The 18,790-nt window shown below is 37.3% G+C and overlaps 1 protein-coding gene across 1 annotated transcript in view; it reads right to left on the bottom strand.

The window, feature by feature from the left end:
• NUFIP1 (nuclear FMR1 interacting protein 1) overlaps window positions 1-18,790 on the bottom strand; it is a 46,985-nt gene that overhangs the window by 27,299 nt on the left and 896 nt on the right. The window contains exons 2-6 of the mRNA XM_032402982.1: window positions 17,241-17,323; window positions 15,306-15,404; window positions 14,499-14,561; window positions 13,620-13,696; window positions 317-409 (exon numbers count right to left, since the gene is read on the bottom strand). Of these exons, the coding sequence (XP_032258873.1) occupies window positions 317-409; window positions 13,620-13,696; window positions 14,499-14,561; window positions 15,306-15,404; window positions 17,241-17,323 (415 nt within the window). The remainder of the gene's footprint in view (window positions 1-316; window positions 410-13,619; window positions 13,697-14,498; window positions 14,562-15,305; window positions 15,405-17,240; window positions 17,324-18,790) is intronic.

Consider the following 18,790-nt stretch of genomic DNA (forward strand, 5'->3'; position numbering starts at 1 on the left):
CTTATGTGCTATATACAAATGAAGTATCTCTGGAAGGATAAAATGGGTTGTCTCTGGGGAGGAGAACTGTTTAGTTAGGAGACAAAGACAAAAGATTTATTGTATCTTTTTGAAAACCACATGAATATAGGGTACTACTTATTTAAAAATATAATTTAAAGAAATTTTGAAGTAAAAAACGTTATAAAAGCAAAGATTTCAGAATTAGGAGTGCAGAAATTTTAAGATTTTGTTTGGTACATGTTCTTGTTTATTATCTGTAAGAATACTCGTTTGAAATAAGCATGGAGAATGCAAGCAATTTTAAGGAACTTACCCATACTGTGTCGTTGTCAAAACTGCTCCTCTCTTTTCCTTTTCAAGTTTTAACTTTTTCTTTCTTTCAATATTGGCCAGAGTTGGGTAGTTTCTAGGAAACAATAAAAGTCAATTATAAAAGGGCTTTTAGAATACAAATGTAATTATGCAATCAAGCAATTACTGCATTTAGCAACTTTTGTTTAATTAATGACTAATACAATAAATCATTTTAAAACTTTAATACTTTCTAGAATTTTTTTAAGGGGAAAAAAGCTGACTGTGCCAATACTACTCAAAATGTAGACCAGCTGTCAGTCCGCAAACTTTGCTACCAGTCTATGAGTAGGTAAGGAGCTTACACTAGAATTTGAATCAAATATCATAAAATGTGCTCAAACTGATATAGTTCATTTATTTGCCATATACCCATAAATACTATTAAAAAAAAGTAAGTCTATGCAAATACTTATGCAAATACATACTAGGTACACCCAAAGTTACCAAAATGAGGAAGAAAAAGTTCTCAAAAAAGGTAGTCTGGTAGAAGGATGAGAAAAGCACACAAATAACTATAACAAAGATCAAAACATAATAAAAGTGCCCCAAAGAGTATAAAGATGAGGTGGGAAGAAAAGATCATATCTAGCTGGAGAAATCCAGAAATCCAAAAAGAAAGATGGAAGAAATTGATCTTACATGGTGTTAATAAACAGAAATTAGATGGAAAAGCTTCAGGGTTCTAAGTAGAGCAAACAATGCAAACAAACCAAGGCCTCAGAAGGTGTGCAAGATATCCAGGGAATGGCAAGTGGTTCGTTTTGTATAGTTACAAGCAATCAGACAGAAAGGGAGGCTAAGGCCATTAAATAATGTGCCTTGAATATCAGATTAGAAATTTTATATTTAATTCAGTGACAATTGGGAGCCACTGAAAGTTATGAACAGGGAGAGATACGTACAAGGCAGTGATTAAGATTAAATCTGACAACAGTGTGCAAGGTGAACTGCTCTGACAAAGCTTTCTTTGTTCCTTGGCACAGATGTATGGAGATGTGAGCACCAAACTGGCGGTAAGGGGAAGAGATCCTAGGAGTATGAAAGTACAAATGGAGGGGAAACATAGGCAGCCCTCTACCACTAAGCTTGGCTAGTCATCAGAGTAAATTTTAAGAAACACCAACGTGTTCTGCCATTGTTTCTAGGACATTGTTCCCCCTCCCTTCTTTTTTTTTTCTTTTTTTAACATCTGCATCAATGACTTGAATAGCACAGACAATATGAAGCCTTTGGGTTGGCCACACTGGAAGATAAGCATGGAAATGACACTGAGTAAGTGGTGAAGTAATTAGAAAAAGAGGCAATGAATTTCAATGAGGACAGTGCAAAGCAATCTAGCCAAGATCTATCCAGCCAAGAAAAGTAAACTCCATAAATAAAAGATGATGAATGTACAAGCTATAAATAAACATAAGAGGGAAAGATCAAGGTCATAAGAGATAAAAATCTGACAGCCAGTCAGCACCATATGACTGGACTTTTGGAAAGCAAACATCATCTAAGGTTATGTGAAATGAAGTCTGGCCCATGTACAAGTGTGAAATCTTCCTCTGGTAGTACTCGAAAGGGGTCAGAAACTCTCAGGGCACTGTGTTCAGTTTTGTGCTTCTAAACTGAAAAGGAATGTTAAGGAAAAATAAAACTTGGATGGGATTCAGAAGAGACTCAAAGATGATTAACAGGCTGAAAACTAAAACCTCTGAGGAAAGATGAAAGGAACTGGAACTATTTGCAGCCTCTAAAAGAGGAAGAGAAGTGACAGTAAATGCTCTTACAGAAAGGATGGTAGCCAGCTGGTCTCAATCTGAAGACAGAAATATGCAGAAGCAGAAATGGTGAGAAAATCAGTGATGACTTTCACAGGCCCCGCGCTGTCTAGGCATATAACTCACAGCTACTCAATACCCTTCACATCTCTGAAATGCACTTATTCTTACTACTGGGGTCTCTTCAACATTTTTCTTCTGAGTATTGCAACCCTTAACATGTTGAGCCATATGCTGAACAATAAAGATGTGGTACTAGAGTGTACCATGTACAAGCGAGCAGATGCTACCTAAGTGTGTCCCAAAGGTAAAAAATGTCAATGTTTGTCATAGCAAGTAGATTTTACATGAGATCTGAGAAAGAATTCCTTAAATAAGATATCAAAGATGTTGTGCAATCTCCTTTGGTGGAAGTCTTTTCAAACAGCTCACTTTCTCTTTCTGGCAGATCAAAGTAACACTTCCTGAAAGGTACGGGATCTTTCAATATCCCTTGCAAAGCTAGAAGATGCCATTTTTCAGTGCTTAAAATAAAACCCTCTTCCAAAATGTATACCATTCTTATTTACACAGAACCTAGAGACTAAAAACTAGGAAAAACAAAGGTAAGCAAACGATCCAAAAAAAAAGGAAATCAGAAACACAAAACCTTGTTACACGTTAAAAAAAAAAAAAATCAGAAAGCCCCCTCCAGCAACATGATACTGAAATACAAGAATAAGGGAAAGTCTGGAGCTTTGATAAACAAAAAAATGAAACACAGTTAAAGTTTCTAAAGTACACTTGAAATAAATCCAAAGACTGCTGAGAAAAAAATCACAAACTGTCTTACGTTACACAATTACATACAGATGAAACTTAGTCCAGTGTCTCCTGTTAGAGAATGGGTATTATGAACTTATAAAGCCTGTGACAAGTGCTATTTTCACAGTTGGTTTCTCTGCTTTTACCTGCTAAAATCACTTTTTCCCTATACTTCCATCTTTCCCCAATACTCCACGAGGAACTGGCCCTGAAACTGTATGTCTCTTCTCCTTCTCCTCCTTTCATGTCTTCCCTATTCTTTGCCCTCCCCTTGCCTAAGCCTTAAGTCTGCAGTGACAATCCTTAAGCACTACCACCAATAAATGGGCAAAACTGTGCCAACTCTGACCCTTGCACATATCATTTTGGTTACATTATCCTCTGACTCTCCCTCTCAAATCACCACCCACTTATTGACTTTTCCCCTAAGCCTATTCGCTATAAAAACACAATTCCTCTTTACTGGCACTGACCCACAACTGCTTCAACACAAGCCATACCACTGTATTTTTATTTCAAAGTCTTTCTGAACTTCAAAAAGACATAGCATTTTTTAGAAGCCAACCCCCTCTGTCGGAATTCTGAAAGAAATGGAGATACAGTTTAGAAGGATTTCCTCAGCACCACAGTAACCATTGAAATATAGATCACAAAACTACTCCACCTAGTGGACTCACAATCTATGTAAAATATGTTTCAATGTTTCTAGCAAACTTCTACCAGTATTTTCTATAATGCCCAATCATACAGCATTTGTACCTCACAGATCTGGAATTAAGAAAGAATCACTTCTGGCAGGGTGAGGTGGAGTGAGGGGTGAGGGGTGGGTTGAAAGTTCTTATTAGAAAGCCTTAAAGTTTTTAATTAAACACAGTGGGCATCTCTGGGTTTGGCTAAATAAAGGAATAAGAGCAAAGATGTGCCTTCCTTAAAGGACAATATACCAAGTAAATCTTTAGCATTTTCTTCCAACTCTAAAATTCTTGCTATATTAAAGTCTTTTACAAGGTTTTCTAACATAACAATTACATAAAGATCTTATCTTTCCTGCATATTAAAGAATACAGTGCCTTCCTCAGAAAGAATGTGGCCCTCAAAAGAAAATTCAAGACATAAGGACTATTCTGCCACATCAACATTAAATTTATTCTTTTCAGGCCTTCAAAGAACATTTTTTTAAAATTCAGAACGATAGAAATTTATAAAGTAAATATATTTTTATAATAGGTTTTTTAGAAACTGCTAGTGGAGAGAATGTTAATGTATTCTTGAGAAATGTATCAAATGTGCCAAGAGAAACGTTTCCCATACTTTTATTAACAAAGTACATTTATAGAAATAATGTATGAGCATGTTACAGCAAAAGAACTTCAGAAACAAGATATGGAATAACCTCAGATGAATCAGCAAGCACCAAGCGATAATTTCAGAACACTGTATTAACAAGGCCATATCACAGGGACCAATAAACTTCATCCCAAATAGTCATCCTCACCCAATTTCCTCATTCTCTCTAACCATCTCTAAATTTCACAAATCTGTAATCTCATTTATTCACTTCAAAGGTTTTGCCCATTCCTCTTCCAAGACATTTCTGTCCACTATCACAGTATACCTTCAGTCTACATTCTAGAAACTTGAACTACACTCTATCCTATCCCCTGTGCCCTCACCTATCTTACATAAAAATCATCACCAATAAGCATATTAAACACTTGCTCAAGTTTATTCCTTTTTCAAGACAGACCTGCTTCCAAATACCACTTAAAAGAGTTTTGAAATAGGGCGCCTAGGTGGCTCAGTTGGTTAAGCAACTGCCTTCGGCTCAGGTCATGATCCTGGAGTCCTTGGATCGAGTCCCGCATCGGGCTCCCTGCTCAGCAGGGAGCCTGCTTCTCCCTCTGACCCTCCCCCCTCTCATGTGCTCTCTCTCTCTCATTCTCTCTGTCTCAAATAAATAAATAAAATCTTTAAAAAAAAAAAAAAAAGAGTTTTGAAATACAGGGGCGCCTGGGTGGCTCAGTCATTGAGCGTCTGCCTTTGGCTCAGGTCATGATCCCAGGGTCCTGGGATCGAGCCCCGCATCGGGCTCCCTGCTCCGCGGGAAGCCTGCTTCACCCTCTCCCACTCCCCCTGCTTGTGTTCCCTCTCTCGCTGTCTCTCTCTCTATCAAATAAATAAATAAAATCTTTAAAAAAAAATCTTTAAAAGAGTTTTGAAATACAATGAGCTTTAAACTCTGCCACCAAGCACTGAGGCAAACTACTAACTGCCTGTTATCCCCCCTTTCCTTAACAATTTTGTTTGCGGGGCACCTGGGTGGCTCAGTCGGTTGGGCGACTGCCTTTGGCTCAGGTCATGATCCTGGAGTCCCTGGATCGAGTCCTGCGTCGGGCTCCCTGCTCAGCAGGGAGTCTGCTTCTTCCTCTGACCCCTCCCCCCCATGTGCTCGCTCTCTCTCATTCTCTCTCTCTCAAATATATAAATAAAATCTTAAAAAAAAAAAACCAATTTTGTTTGCGGATATTCCATCAACTCTGTTGTCACTAAAGGTGGTCAAGCAACCCACTTGTAGCCAATGAGAGCTATGTGGAAGTCTCCCCACTGGATATAAAAAATAAAGCTATTGTTGTCCCAATGAAAAGAGGCGAATTCAGCTTTGTGTGCCTTTTGCCTTTTTCTCATCGTCCTGCCTAGAATGAGGGCTTAATATTTGGATATGCAGGAACCTCCTGGTGGACATGAAGATGAAAGCCACCTACTAACAAGCAACAAGCAAGAAAATGTGCCTGATACAGTAGCCCAGGACTTTTTTCTACCTGGGAAAAATAGCCCTCTTTGTGCTAAGCTAAGGTAGTAGGGTCGCTGTTCCATTTACTGAAACAGGATCCTAACTGATGCAAGCACCACTGCATCCTAGCCATCCTCTTTAATCAGAATGCTGTCCAAGCCCTACTAGGCATATCTTGATTTAAAAACTTGCCTCCTAAAAGCAGTTTCTTAGAAAGTTAACCATATGCTTCTTATAAAGTTATACTTATTATACGACAAAACAATCCCACTCCCAGCTATTTACCCAAGTCAAAAAAAAAAGTATAAACAAAACAAAAACCTGTATATAATGTTTACAAAGGCTTCACTCATATTCGCCAAATACGGGTAACATCCCAAATGTCCCTCAACTGGGAAATAAATGAACAAACTGTGGTACATCCATATAATGGAACAGAATAGGAACAGACTACTGCTACATGCAACAACATAAATGAATCTCGAATGCACTATAGCTAAGTCAGAGTCAGACTCCAAAAGCCACACACTGAATGATTCCATTTACATCATGTTCTGCAAAGATATGAATATAGGAGCAGGAAAAAGATCAGTGGTTATTAGGCGCTAGAGCTGGGGGTAGAAGCTGACCACAAAGGGCATGAGGGAATTTTGGGGGGTTAAAAGAATAGTCCTATGCCTTGATTGTGGCCGTGATTACATGATGATATACATCTGTCAGAACTACGTATTAAAAAAGATGAATTTCACTGTATGTGTAACATACCTTAAAATAAATGGGGAGGATGGGTGGGCAGGCACTATACCTCCTACAAGAAGTCTTGCAAAACAAATTAGTAGCCCTGCCTTCCAAAGATTCCAAGTACCCCTTGACCAGACATTATCATCCCTACATGGTTAAAATTATTGCTTCAGTTGCCTGTGGTCTCATGGCCATCTCACATATATTTATCTTATATCTCATATTAGGGTAAGAGTCTTAAAGGCAAGTCAGTATCTACTCCTATATGTTTTTGGTGACCTCAGCCATATAGAATAAAATCCTTGCCTTTTCAAATACTGAATGTTTACCTCTAATTTTTAAGCTAAACGACTGTCAAGAAGTTAGCCAAAGGTATCCTAACATACATTAACATAAAGTATCCTAACATATCATAATTTACATTAACATAATATAAATTCAAAGGTTACTAAGATTTCTTGCTAACATTAGAAAATCAAACTAGCCTTCTACCAGAGCCTTTACACTTGCTACCTAAGCTGGTTTTTGTCTTCAAATATTAATAGACCTTAAGTTTCTTTAGCCTGTGTAATTTTTTTCCTTTAAAGCACTTTTTACACAAAACCACAAGGGGGCATAGTTCATATTCACACAGGGAAAGCTACTCTAGAAAGTAATGCATTCAAACACAGATTAATTTGGTTTGTCTAGTGATGCTCTGTCCTATGTGGTGAGAATTTAATGTTCAAAACCACAGCAGTTTAAGTATCATTAGCTATTATTACTGATTTCCAACCACAATTATTAATCAGATCAACACACTTTTACCCAATTTCTTTAAAAACAACAAAGGTAGGATGCCTGGGCAGCTCAGTCGGTTAAGCGTCTGCCCTCGGCTCAGGTCATGATCCCAGGGTCCTGGGATCGAGTCCCGCATCGGGCTCCTTGCTCAGCAGGGAGCCTGCTTCTCCTTCTGCCTGCTGCTCCCCCTGCTTGTGCACGCACACACTCTCTCTCTCTCTCTCTCTCTCTCTCTCTGACAAATAAATAAATAAATAAAATCTTAAAAAAGTAAAAACTAAAAACAAAGGTAAAAAAATTAAAAATTAAAATGACAAAGGTATAGTTTGAAACATGAATTAAAAACATAAGTCTCAGCAAGATATCCACAACCACTTACTTGGTTATACCAAAATAGAATTACACCCATAATAAAAACATTATCAAGCCACATTTACATATACCAACATTTACAACCATCCCTTACATCTATGGCACCAGGGAATATAAAGTCACATAAAAAATAATTCTTATATTTCTAAAGACAATAATTTAGTTTTTTTTTAAAGACACATATGCAAAGAAGTTCATTAACAGGATCATAAAGGACATCTATACCAAAGTGGCAGATGGAAAAGGACGACAAGATATTCCTCTAGCCAGATTGGGTGAAAAAAAAAACCCTCATGCATCAGGATTTCAGCTGGTCTAAGGGCAAAACTCAAAGATGGAGAAGGTAAGACATTCTAAAAGCAAGAGCATGAGCAAAACTGAGGCTGAAAGGTCAAAAACCCTGTTTGGGATATGCTAAATAACAAGTCTGGCTAGGAGAAAGAGCTCTTATGAGCAAGTAATGTAGGAATAATCAGAAAAGACATGTTAAGCCCACATTACAGAATCCTGACTGCCAGTTTCAAGGAGCTTTGTCTTCACTGGCATTTTAGTTGGCGAAAACAAATAAAATGAGTTTAACGACTTTATTTTTATATTTTATTCTACACCTATATAACTAAGAAATATATGCCTATTGAACATATAATTTTGCACAAGTACAAAGAAAATAACATAACCTTCTCATCAGTCAAGTCAGTTCCTTAAGCGTGATAGCACTGCTGAGTATTCGCTTGCAGAGAACACTTCAATTGTGTGATTTTCTTGAACAGCACTTAGCAACTGAGCCAGAGCTGAGATTTTGCCAGGTAGGTGCAATGAAGGATAAAGGAATAAGGGAGCTGGGATACTGACCAGAGTAGCTGAAGTGAGTTAAACTGGGCAGGGAGAGGTGCCTGGGTGGCACAGTCGGTTGAGTGTAAGACTCTTGGTTTTGGCTCAGGTCATGATCTCATGGGTCATGAGATCAAGCCCCAAGTGGGGCTCCACAGTCAGTGGGGAGTCTGCTTGAAGATTCTCTCCCTCTGCCCCTCCCCCAACTCATGCATGCATGCGTGCGTTTTCTCTAAAATAAATGAATCTTTTTTAAAAATAAATAAAGGGATGCCTGGGTGGCTCAGTCGCTTAAGCATCTGCCTTTGGCTCAGATCATATCTTAGTGTCCTGGGATCGAGTCCCGAATCAGGCTCCATGCTCAGCAGGAAGCCTGCTTCTCCCTCTGCCTGCCATTCCCCCTCCTTGTGCTCACTCTCTCTCTCTCTGACAAATAAATAAATAAGTAAACAAATCTTTTAAATAAATAAATAAACTGGGTAGGGAGGTGAAGACAGAGGGGATGACAGAAGAAAGTAAAGGGGGTAAGGGATGCGAGGTCTCAACTAGTGCGAGACTAGGTAGAGGTGACAGTGAGAGCTGGATAGAATGGAAGTTATGATCAAAGAGGAATATGCCCAAGGGCACCTGGCTGGCTCAGTCAGTAGAGCATGTGACTCTTGATCAAGGTTGTGAGTTCAAGCCCCACATTGGGTGTAGAAATTACTTAAAAACAAAACAAAAAAAATTTTTTTTTAATTTATAGAAAGACAAGTATGCCTAGCTTTAGAATTTCCAGGGCAAAAATCCAGAGTATAAAATCCAGACTGTGATCATGGAAGTGAGTGGCTAAAATTGCATGAAGGTGAAGGAAATCTGAATATAAAAAGGCCCTAATGAACTATTTATTATAAGGTATGAGCCTCAAAAAGTCAGGGGAATTCAAAGTATACACGCTTCTGTTGGAGCATCTAATATGCCACCGGCAGGTGGCAAAGGTAACTGCAACCCACTGCAACCCATCTTGTTACGAATCACTGGGGAGGGTGTTAGAACTGCAGAGAGCTGTGTAGACAGATGGCAGGAAATTCAAAGAAGGGTGAAGAAGCAATCATCTGCATCCACATCAAGTAGGCCCTACAAGTCACAAAATCAGTCACTTTTCTTGTTTTATTTCACCTTTCCACGGCAAACTACACTGCTACTACTAATCACATCTTCCTTCTTGAAATCCTCCCCTCTACTGGCTTCCATGACATGTCATATTCCTAGTTTTCTTCTACCTCTCCAGCTCTCACTTGGCAGTCTTACTGATTTTTACTCTGTTAGGCTGTCTTCTTTCACTCTATGTCTTTACATTTATAACCTTATGATTTAAAAATATATATCTCCAGCCCAGTCTGGTCCAAGACCCAACGTCTATGCAACATCTTCAAATAAATATCTCAGAATCTCCTCATACTCAACAATGTCCAAAATCAATACATCCAAACCCTCTTCCAGGATTCACTATTCAGAGGGGCTCACATCAGGAACCCGGAAGTTTCCTCAAAACCTTTCCTCCTCAACCTCTTATCATTCAATCTCCAAACAGTGCCCATTTACCTCCCAAATGTTCTATATCCACCTAGTTCTTTCTGTCCGTATCACTGCCATCTTCCAAAAACTTCTATCATCTCTTACCTATACTCAAGTTCCTTGAACATGCCAATCCATCTGGATACTATCCCTGCCTCCCCTCATCTTTTCCTAGTTAGATCTGAGTTCAGCTCAACCTCCCTTTGCCAAGAAACACTGCACTCCTCCAGACTACATGCTGAGGAGGGAAGGATTGTGAGGGAGTGAAATAGCTGGACTTGTAGAACAGAGTCACTGAAAGTGGTGACCATTATTAATAGTGGTCTAATTTTCTCAGAGTTCATGATTCAATTTACACAGCCACTAGAGATAAAAAAAGCAAAGCTGGCAAATTAGAAACTCATCTCAGACCTTTCCTACTGACTTAAGTGAACTCAAAACTTGCAAGATTCAACAACTAAGTTTAGTTAACTTCCTAACTGCTTTATAATCTATGCTGACTAGCAGCCATTGTCATCCTCTTCAAAAGAATTAAACATTTATAAAAGGGCCTGGCACCACTAAGCTGCACTAACTTCCAACTGATCAAAGTCAGAGCTAAGTTGCAAGAGGAACAGCCTACTGTTTTAGCACTTAGGTCACTTCCACCCCACCTAGCAGGATACAATCTTCAACACCGTCAGCATCTGCTCTTCAAAAACTAAGTATCAAACAGGAAATGGAGTTAATTCTTCTTGTTTTATTATTTTTCTGTGTAAAGTGATAAAAAGATATAACCTACTGATAAAAACAAAGAAGCAAAGCAAAAAACAAAACAAAATAACCATATACTTAGGGAGTTGTGAGGAGAAAAAAATTGTATATATAAAGAAGCCAGCTAAATGGAGCAGGGTGCTTCAATATGCCATGCTTCAGAACTCTTCACTAAGTCAAACCACGTCATGGGCCTAACTACTCTGACTTCTAAGTTTGACCATGCAATTGGCTAGGCTCCCTTCATGCTGAGACTGGGTCTTACCACCCTGCACCATTTAACAGAAAGTCAATCCACAACTATTTATTCTCCACATACTAAATTCCAGGAACAGCCCGAAGTGCAGCAGAACCAAAGATCTCCAAGACTAGGGATAACTGATATAATGCAACAGATGCTACTGTGGTTGTATTCATAAGCTACCTAGTCACAAATGAGGTAGTAAATAGTGCCTTAGGGTAGGGTGGTCCAAGGACTGGCAGCCAATCCACATGCTGATGCCAGAATATAAACCAACAATGTTACAAAGTAAAATATTTAATCAGTTGACATCTTTTCCTACAAAGATTTTCTCTCAGTAAAAAAAGTAATGTATCAATTTACATTCTGATACAAGTTCCTCATCTTATTACAGACTAGCACCCTGGCAGCACTGAGATAAAGAAAATGAAGATTAAGAAGAGAGTGATAAATCAGGGGACATTTGAAACAGGTCTTTCAAGATAATAAGATTCTGCCAAGGAGATAAAGAGAAAAAGGCATTCTAGTATACTCTACTCCTGGTGGCCTAAACTCCTTCATTTGTTAGCCAAAGATGTGACTAAAATTCTATTAAATCCACCAAGTCCATGCTGACTGGCTAGACTCTAATCGCTTAAAAATTAAATTCTTCTGATTGTCCCTTCACCCTCATCCATCCTGCATTTTACAGTATTCATAACTCATACTTATATACACATTGACTAAATTCTATTTGTTCCCAGTTGGTTCTAAATCTTTATGTTTATGCTGGCTTCCCACAGAATTACCTCTATAGTTTTAAAGGGCAGTCACTAACTTTTTCACCTAACAGTATAATATCTGCCACAACACCACATATGTAAATGGATCTAAACTAAAAATTTAAGATACCATGGATGGACCTAGAGGGAATGATGGTAAGTGGAATAAGTCAGAAAGAGAAAGACAAATACCACATGATCTCATTTATATGTGGAATCTGAAAAATAATACAAATTAAATAATAAACAAAAAGCAGAGTCAAACCTATAGATACAGAGAACAAACTCATGGTTGCTGGAGGGGAGGTGGGTGGAGGGATGGGCAAAATGGGTGAAGGGGAGTGGGAGACACAGGCTTCCAGTTATGGAATGAGAAAGTCACTGGGATAAAAGGTACAGCATAGGAATGTAGTCAGTGGTATTATAAGTGTTGTATGGTGACAGACGGTAGCTACACTTGTGAGCACAGCATAACGCACAGACTTGTTGAATTACTACACTGTATACCTGAAACCAATATGACAGTATGTGCCAACTATACTCAAATATTAAAAAAAAACAAAAACATGTATTTTAAGAGGTTTAAAAATGAGACAGTGAGTGCTATATAAAAGCATTAAGATACCCTGGGGTGTATTTCATTGATACATTTACTCACCTCACACTGTACCCACAGCACATATTAACAAACTAATAAAACATGCCATGTCATGTTTTATTGTTTGCTGGGCATCTGACAAGCTTATCTTACTCACATACCCAAGACTTTGAGGATGATGACAGTGGTGATAATAAATACCCATAATTTTACTAACATCCTCTTTTCATAACGTCAACACGGTCTCAAATTATTCGTTATAAATAAAAATGTTGAATTTAAAAATAAACTAAAAAATTAAGTTGAACAAAGCAAAAATTTGACCTGCCGGTCCAAAGAGTTTTAAGTATTTTTCTTGACCTCAGAAGATAACTATCCCCTTTCTCATCTCAGGCTCTCCTCATTTTTTAATTCCAGAAAAACATCACCTGACTTAAAATGCATCTGACCATTCTAATAATTCTGCCTAGTTTTGGCTTCAGGGTGAGCTGTCATATTCCCTTCTGAGAAGACAGTAAAACAATGTCCTCCTGGGATTTTTCATGAGTATATTCTAGCTAGACCTCTATGAAACTTTCTTCCCTGATAAGCATAAAGCCACAAGTCACATTGTGGCTCAATTTTCTTAGCCATTACTCATAGGAAAGAATTCCTGGTCTTTTTTTAATTAAGGATAAACCCACGTATCATTGCTATACTTCCTCTACCTAGCATACTGCAGTCATTCAACAAATTTTTGTTGGGGGAAAAAAAAATCAAAAGAAAAACATAGCAAAGTATTATGTATTTTTTTTAATAAGAGCACCCACTCATGATTGTCTGAGCACTGAACATCTAACATAGCTGGCATGTAGTAGCTCCCCTCAAAGAGTAGGGTACGGTCCCATTATGACACCAGTTATTTACAAAAAGTTCGTATTAGGTCCTCTCAAAACTTATTCAATAATAACCTCATATAATATAGCTCACAGCCACATTCCCTAGTACCAACATTGTAAGGGAACTCAATGAATCAAAACTACCCTAGTAAAAATTGTATGCTTATTTTTAAAACATCAAGTAACAATCTCAAATTCACTATATACCAACTCTGAAGAACAGCAAAATTAGTACTAGTCATTTTCAGAGGAATATTTGCAATGTTAAAAAAACACCATATTTCCTTTTTCAAATTACTCATTAGGGCCAGAATGGGCATTATTTGGAAGTACTCAGCCTTGCCACAGTACAAGAAAGTTATTTCACTAGTTCTGAACTCTTGACTCACTTCCTTCTTTCTTCCCTCCATCTTGCAATCTCCTCTGGAGTGTCTAACTTGATCTTCTTCATACCAGGAGCATGCATCTAGGGAGAAAAAGCCTGCTGAACATCAGGAAGCATACTGTATGTGTTGGTCGTTTTTGTTGTTGTTGTTGTTGTTTTAACTTTTTGTTTTTTAAAGTAGGCTCCATGTCCACATGGGGCTTGAACTCACAACCCTGAGATCAACAGTCACATGCTACACCGACTGAACCAGCCAGGCACCCTCATATTGTATGTTTCTGACTAAATTTCCAGTATCATGGGGGATAATGGAGACTCTGTACTCAACATTAAATTTACTAGCAGAGACAATTTTAAAACAAAGTAAGCAGGTTTTATCTATCCATTATTATGACTTCTCCTTTAAAGGAAAAAGAGTAATTTCTTATTTAGATTAGTGCTACTGATAAAGAAAAAAAGGAGTAACATAACTCTGGTTACAAAGTAGGTATGTCACCGTTTCTCAACTGACATCAAATACCCAAATGAATGACCTACCAACCAAAACTGACTGAGGTAGCTAAAGAAATAATGAATACACACAACGATTTGAAGCAGCACAGTGTAGTAAAACAAGTACAGAATGTGTGGTCAAAAAACTCAAGTGCAAGAGTTAGTGCTAAGGCCCTGGGCAGTCATTTTTTTTTAATCTATTAACTCTGGCCAATATTTATCTACTTCACATAGTGGTTTGTGAGGATAAAATTGAATAATACAAAGTACAAAGTACTCCTTGAATGTTACTTATTATTAGGCTATGTAAATGAAGAGCTGTGAAGATAGCAAATCAATGAAATAAAAAGAGCATGAATTAAAAAAAAAAAAAACCCACACAAGAACTTACATTTCTCCAATGGAATTGGACAATCTTCTCATGGGCACTAAAAGAACAATCTACTTCAGGACACTGCAAGAGTTTAAAAAAAAAGATCATTCAATGTTTTCCATATTAAATTTACCCAACTACTACATATTCAGACATAATCTGGTTGAATTACATAGTTATCCCATCTACGTCGTGTTATCATCCCATACTTACGTCCATAGCAAAACAAACAGCACTCCAAAATAGGATTGTATTTAAAAAGGAATGACATCCTCAAAACATATAGAACAGTAATATATATCAATTACTTCTCTACTTAGTAAATGCATGACATCAGCAACATTATAAAATTTTCTTAATTCCTAAAGTTGAAGGGGCATTCCTATTAACTGAAAAGAACCTTTCCAAATTAAGAACATTCTGATTAAAAATTTCTTAAAAGTACTTAATAAGGTCCAGACCATCCTTAGAGAGTGATGGGCCACGCAAATTACGGTGTGATTAAATGGTCAAGGGCAGCCTTAAAGGGGAAAAAACACACAAAGGTGCATAGAGGAGCTGGAGGTGAGGCCCAACACTCTTACAAAGCAGGGGAGGTGCACACACACAGCTGTCAGACCTCCCTTCTTTGCTGCCATCTTGCCTCTTCCTGAAGCAGTGGGCTCCCCACCCTCAAACCGCACATCCCAGGGTCTCGGTCTCAATTTGTCAAGTAATCAAACAACTTTTCTATGAGAACTATAAACTTTTAAGGAAAAAAGCTCAGAATTTCTACCAAATATACCCATTTTTCTATAAATTTCAGGGCAACCAAGAAAAACCTACTTTCATATGTTCAGACATGTGTTTATCATACTTTTCTTGATTTTTAAAACCACGATCACAGGTATCACAAAAACAATGAAAAACTGGTTCCTTTCTTTTCTGCAAACAAAAACAGAGAGACATTAGGCTTTTGATAAAAAATGTTTAATCAATAATAAAAATATAACTATCCTTCCAGTGGTATGTACTTTGATTTTTCACATAACCCCTGCATGTGGAAGAAACTTCTGAATACATTTCTAATGAAGGGATAATCCTGTTTCTTTTATTTTATTTTTAGGAAGTATATTAGGAAAAGCCAGGCATGGTAAAGAAATTTTAAATCTGAGTACAGCTAATATAATCTGTGAGTAGATTTCAAATTGGTAATCTAATTAAAAGTACAGCATATGTCAAAATGATCTAATAGTCAATATTCATGGTAAAAACAGCATTTCAACTTTTAGGAAAAACAAATATATCACATTTTTTTAAACCCCAAAAAGGAAAAAAACAATCATTTAGTAAAGGTCAGTTATTTATTCCAAATTTGCTATTTTTATGCTTAAACATAAAACAAAAAAGATTACTACAATGATAGAGTATATAGGAAATGGCCTCCCATTGTTTAATGTTGGGATTATGTTAATACATTAGATATGCGCAATATTTTCTTAGTATTAGCTACACAGTTGCCATGCCAAAATGAACGATACTAATTTCATGCTATAGACTTTATTCAACTCATTCTAAAATAATGACATTACTGTTTTTTAAGATTTTAAGTAATCTCTACACCCAATGTGGGGCTCAAACTTACAACCCCAAGATCAAGAGTCACATGCTCTACCAACTGAGCCAGCCAGGCACCCTGACATTTATACACCTTAAAATAGACCACATTTATAAGCTTCATCAGAATAAAAGAAGCCTGGGACACCTGGGTGGCTCAGTGTCCAGGACTCTTGATCTCAGCTCAGGTCATGATCTCAGGGTCTTGAGATCGCGCCGCGGTCTGCTCAGTGCTCAGTGGGGAGTCGGCTTGAGATTCTCTCTCCCTCTGTCCCTTCCCCCTGTGCACACATGTGCACAAGCTCTCTCTCTCTCTCTTTCTCCCTCTCTAAAGTAAATAAATAAATCTTAAAAAAAAAAAAAAAGAATAAAACAAGCCTATTTTAAGATTTGATCTCTGAAACATAACCAAGAGTTGATCCTGATTTTAAAAAAATAACTTTTTTCATAAAAATGATAAATATCCACTACTGAAAAGAATTGAAGCATTACAATGAGTTAAGATAAATAATAAATAACAATAATAACACAAAAAAACTCTGAACAATTTCAGACATTACTTCAGGCATAGAAGATAAACTATTTTAAATTAACATTAAATTTAATTTTAATTGAATTTGACTCAAGAAAAACTCCTGCAAATGCTTTTTTTAATCACAGAAATATTTGTTCCTAAAAGATCCATGTCATAAAGAAAAATCGTAAAAAATAAAAGGTTTGTGTCATTGTAATTTGTTCTTAACTCCATACTTTCAATTTTACAAGAGAAGAGTTTGGATTTCCATTCTTCTCCCTAAATTCCATCCTTCCTGTCCCAATCCGCTAATGTACATGTACATATATATACATATATATTTTTTTTGTTCACTAAGGTTTAATAACATTTACATTTACTAGTAATCATAGTTCTCAATTATATTTATTCATGAAAATATACTGAAATGGACTGAATGCTTTCTTTTTCTACAATTCCTCCATTTATTTCTCAAAAAGATTTTGCTTAAAGTTTTTACTTAAAGCTAAGATCCTTAAAGATCCTATTACAGCAAGGCCTCAGTGTCAAAAACGGATGCAAAACACTGAGACCGTTGTAATAGAAACAAAAGGCATGAAACAGTGACACAGCGACCCAAGTGTCACATTCAAGAATATCTTTAAAAATACCTTTTTTTTCTGTTTTCTACTGGGAGGGAAGTTGACATCAGTGAACTTTGGATCATATTTTCGTGGAAAATAAGGATGTTTAACTAAAAAACAAAAAGAAATCCATAAATATTTGCAAATACACAATTTTTAAATTTTTATTTACCCTAACATGTCACAAATACTTGAATAAAAACTACCTCTTCTAAGAAGTAGTTCAAACAAATTAACAAAGATTAAGACTAGTCTACCAAATAAATATTTTTCAAATGAATACGTAATTGGTAAGATTACATGTCCATACATGCTTTAGGTGTCAGAGTAAAGAAAGGAATAGCCACTCTAACCTGATGAAATTTCTTGTAGTTCTTTCAAACATTAGAAATGTAAACAATAAAATCCCAATATAGTGCTTTCAGCATCAATTTTATACCAGGAAAACAGAGCCTCGTGAAATATTACTGCCATGACCCGACTCTGAAACCCTTATCTTTCACCTTGATTACTCTGACAGCCTCCCCCATTGTCTTCCAGTTCCTAAGCCCTCTCTTCCAACAGACCCTGCACACTGACACCACAAAAATAATCCTCCACTGGTCACAATCGTGCTGGAAAATCTATAAATGATTCCCAGAGTCCTTTAATGAGAACCCGGTTTATTTTCTCATCCTACTCTTCCCCCCATACCTCCACTTACTTTGCTTCAGTCACACCAGAACAGTGCAATTCTCAGAACTCACCTTGTACTCACATCTCTTTGCCCCCGTCTAAAAAGGATCTCTTCCTATATCCTAAACATCTCCCAAGACACTTCTTCCAAAAGCTTTCCCCAACTTCCTCTAAACTCTGAAATCACCTTTCATATGCCTCCATCACCAGTCACGATGCGTTGATTTACATTTATGAGCCCATCTCATCTGACTTAGAACTGTTTTAGGCACATTCCTATTCCCAGCATTTGGCACACAGTAAACAGTGATTTGGATTAAAGTTAATGTAAATTAAATCTTATGCAGTTAGAGAACAGTTTTAAGTTAACAATCTCATGGCTTTAAATATGATCTATATGCTGATGACACCCAAATTCACAGCTCCAGCCACAAATCTCCCCTGGAAAGTACAAACTAACAGCCTATTATTCAATATCTCTATTTGACACAAACTCAACTCCTGGTCTTCCTTCCAAATCTGTTCCACTCCCATCCTTTCTGCTTGTTTGGCAAAAAACTTTAAGTTATTCTTGTCTCATTTTTACCTCACACCTTATATCTGATCCTTCAGCAAATCGTGTTGGCCCTACCCTACCTTCAAAACAGATCTAGAATCCAACACTTCTCATCACCTCCTGAGCTCCATCCTGGTCCAAGCCCCCAGTATCTCTCACTCGGATACCTTGCAAAAGCTTCTCAATTCGTTTCCCTTTAAGTGGATTCCCATCAGTAGCTACATTAATCCTTCTAAAATATAAATCAAATCACGTCACTCCCCTGCACTATCCCTATCAGAGTTGTAAAAAGTCAAAGTCCCATCATCTACCAGGCCCTAGCAGGTCTGCCCTCTTCCCCAATCTA

The sequence above is a fragment of the Phoca vitulina genome, unplaced genomic scaffold (genome assembly GCF_004348235.1).
Source record: "Phoca vitulina isolate PV1807 unplaced genomic scaffold, GSC_HSeal_1.0 scaffold5, whole genome shotgun sequence".
Classification (NCBI taxonomy): domain Eukaryota; kingdom Metazoa; phylum Chordata; class Mammalia; order Carnivora; family Phocidae; genus Phoca; species Phoca vitulina.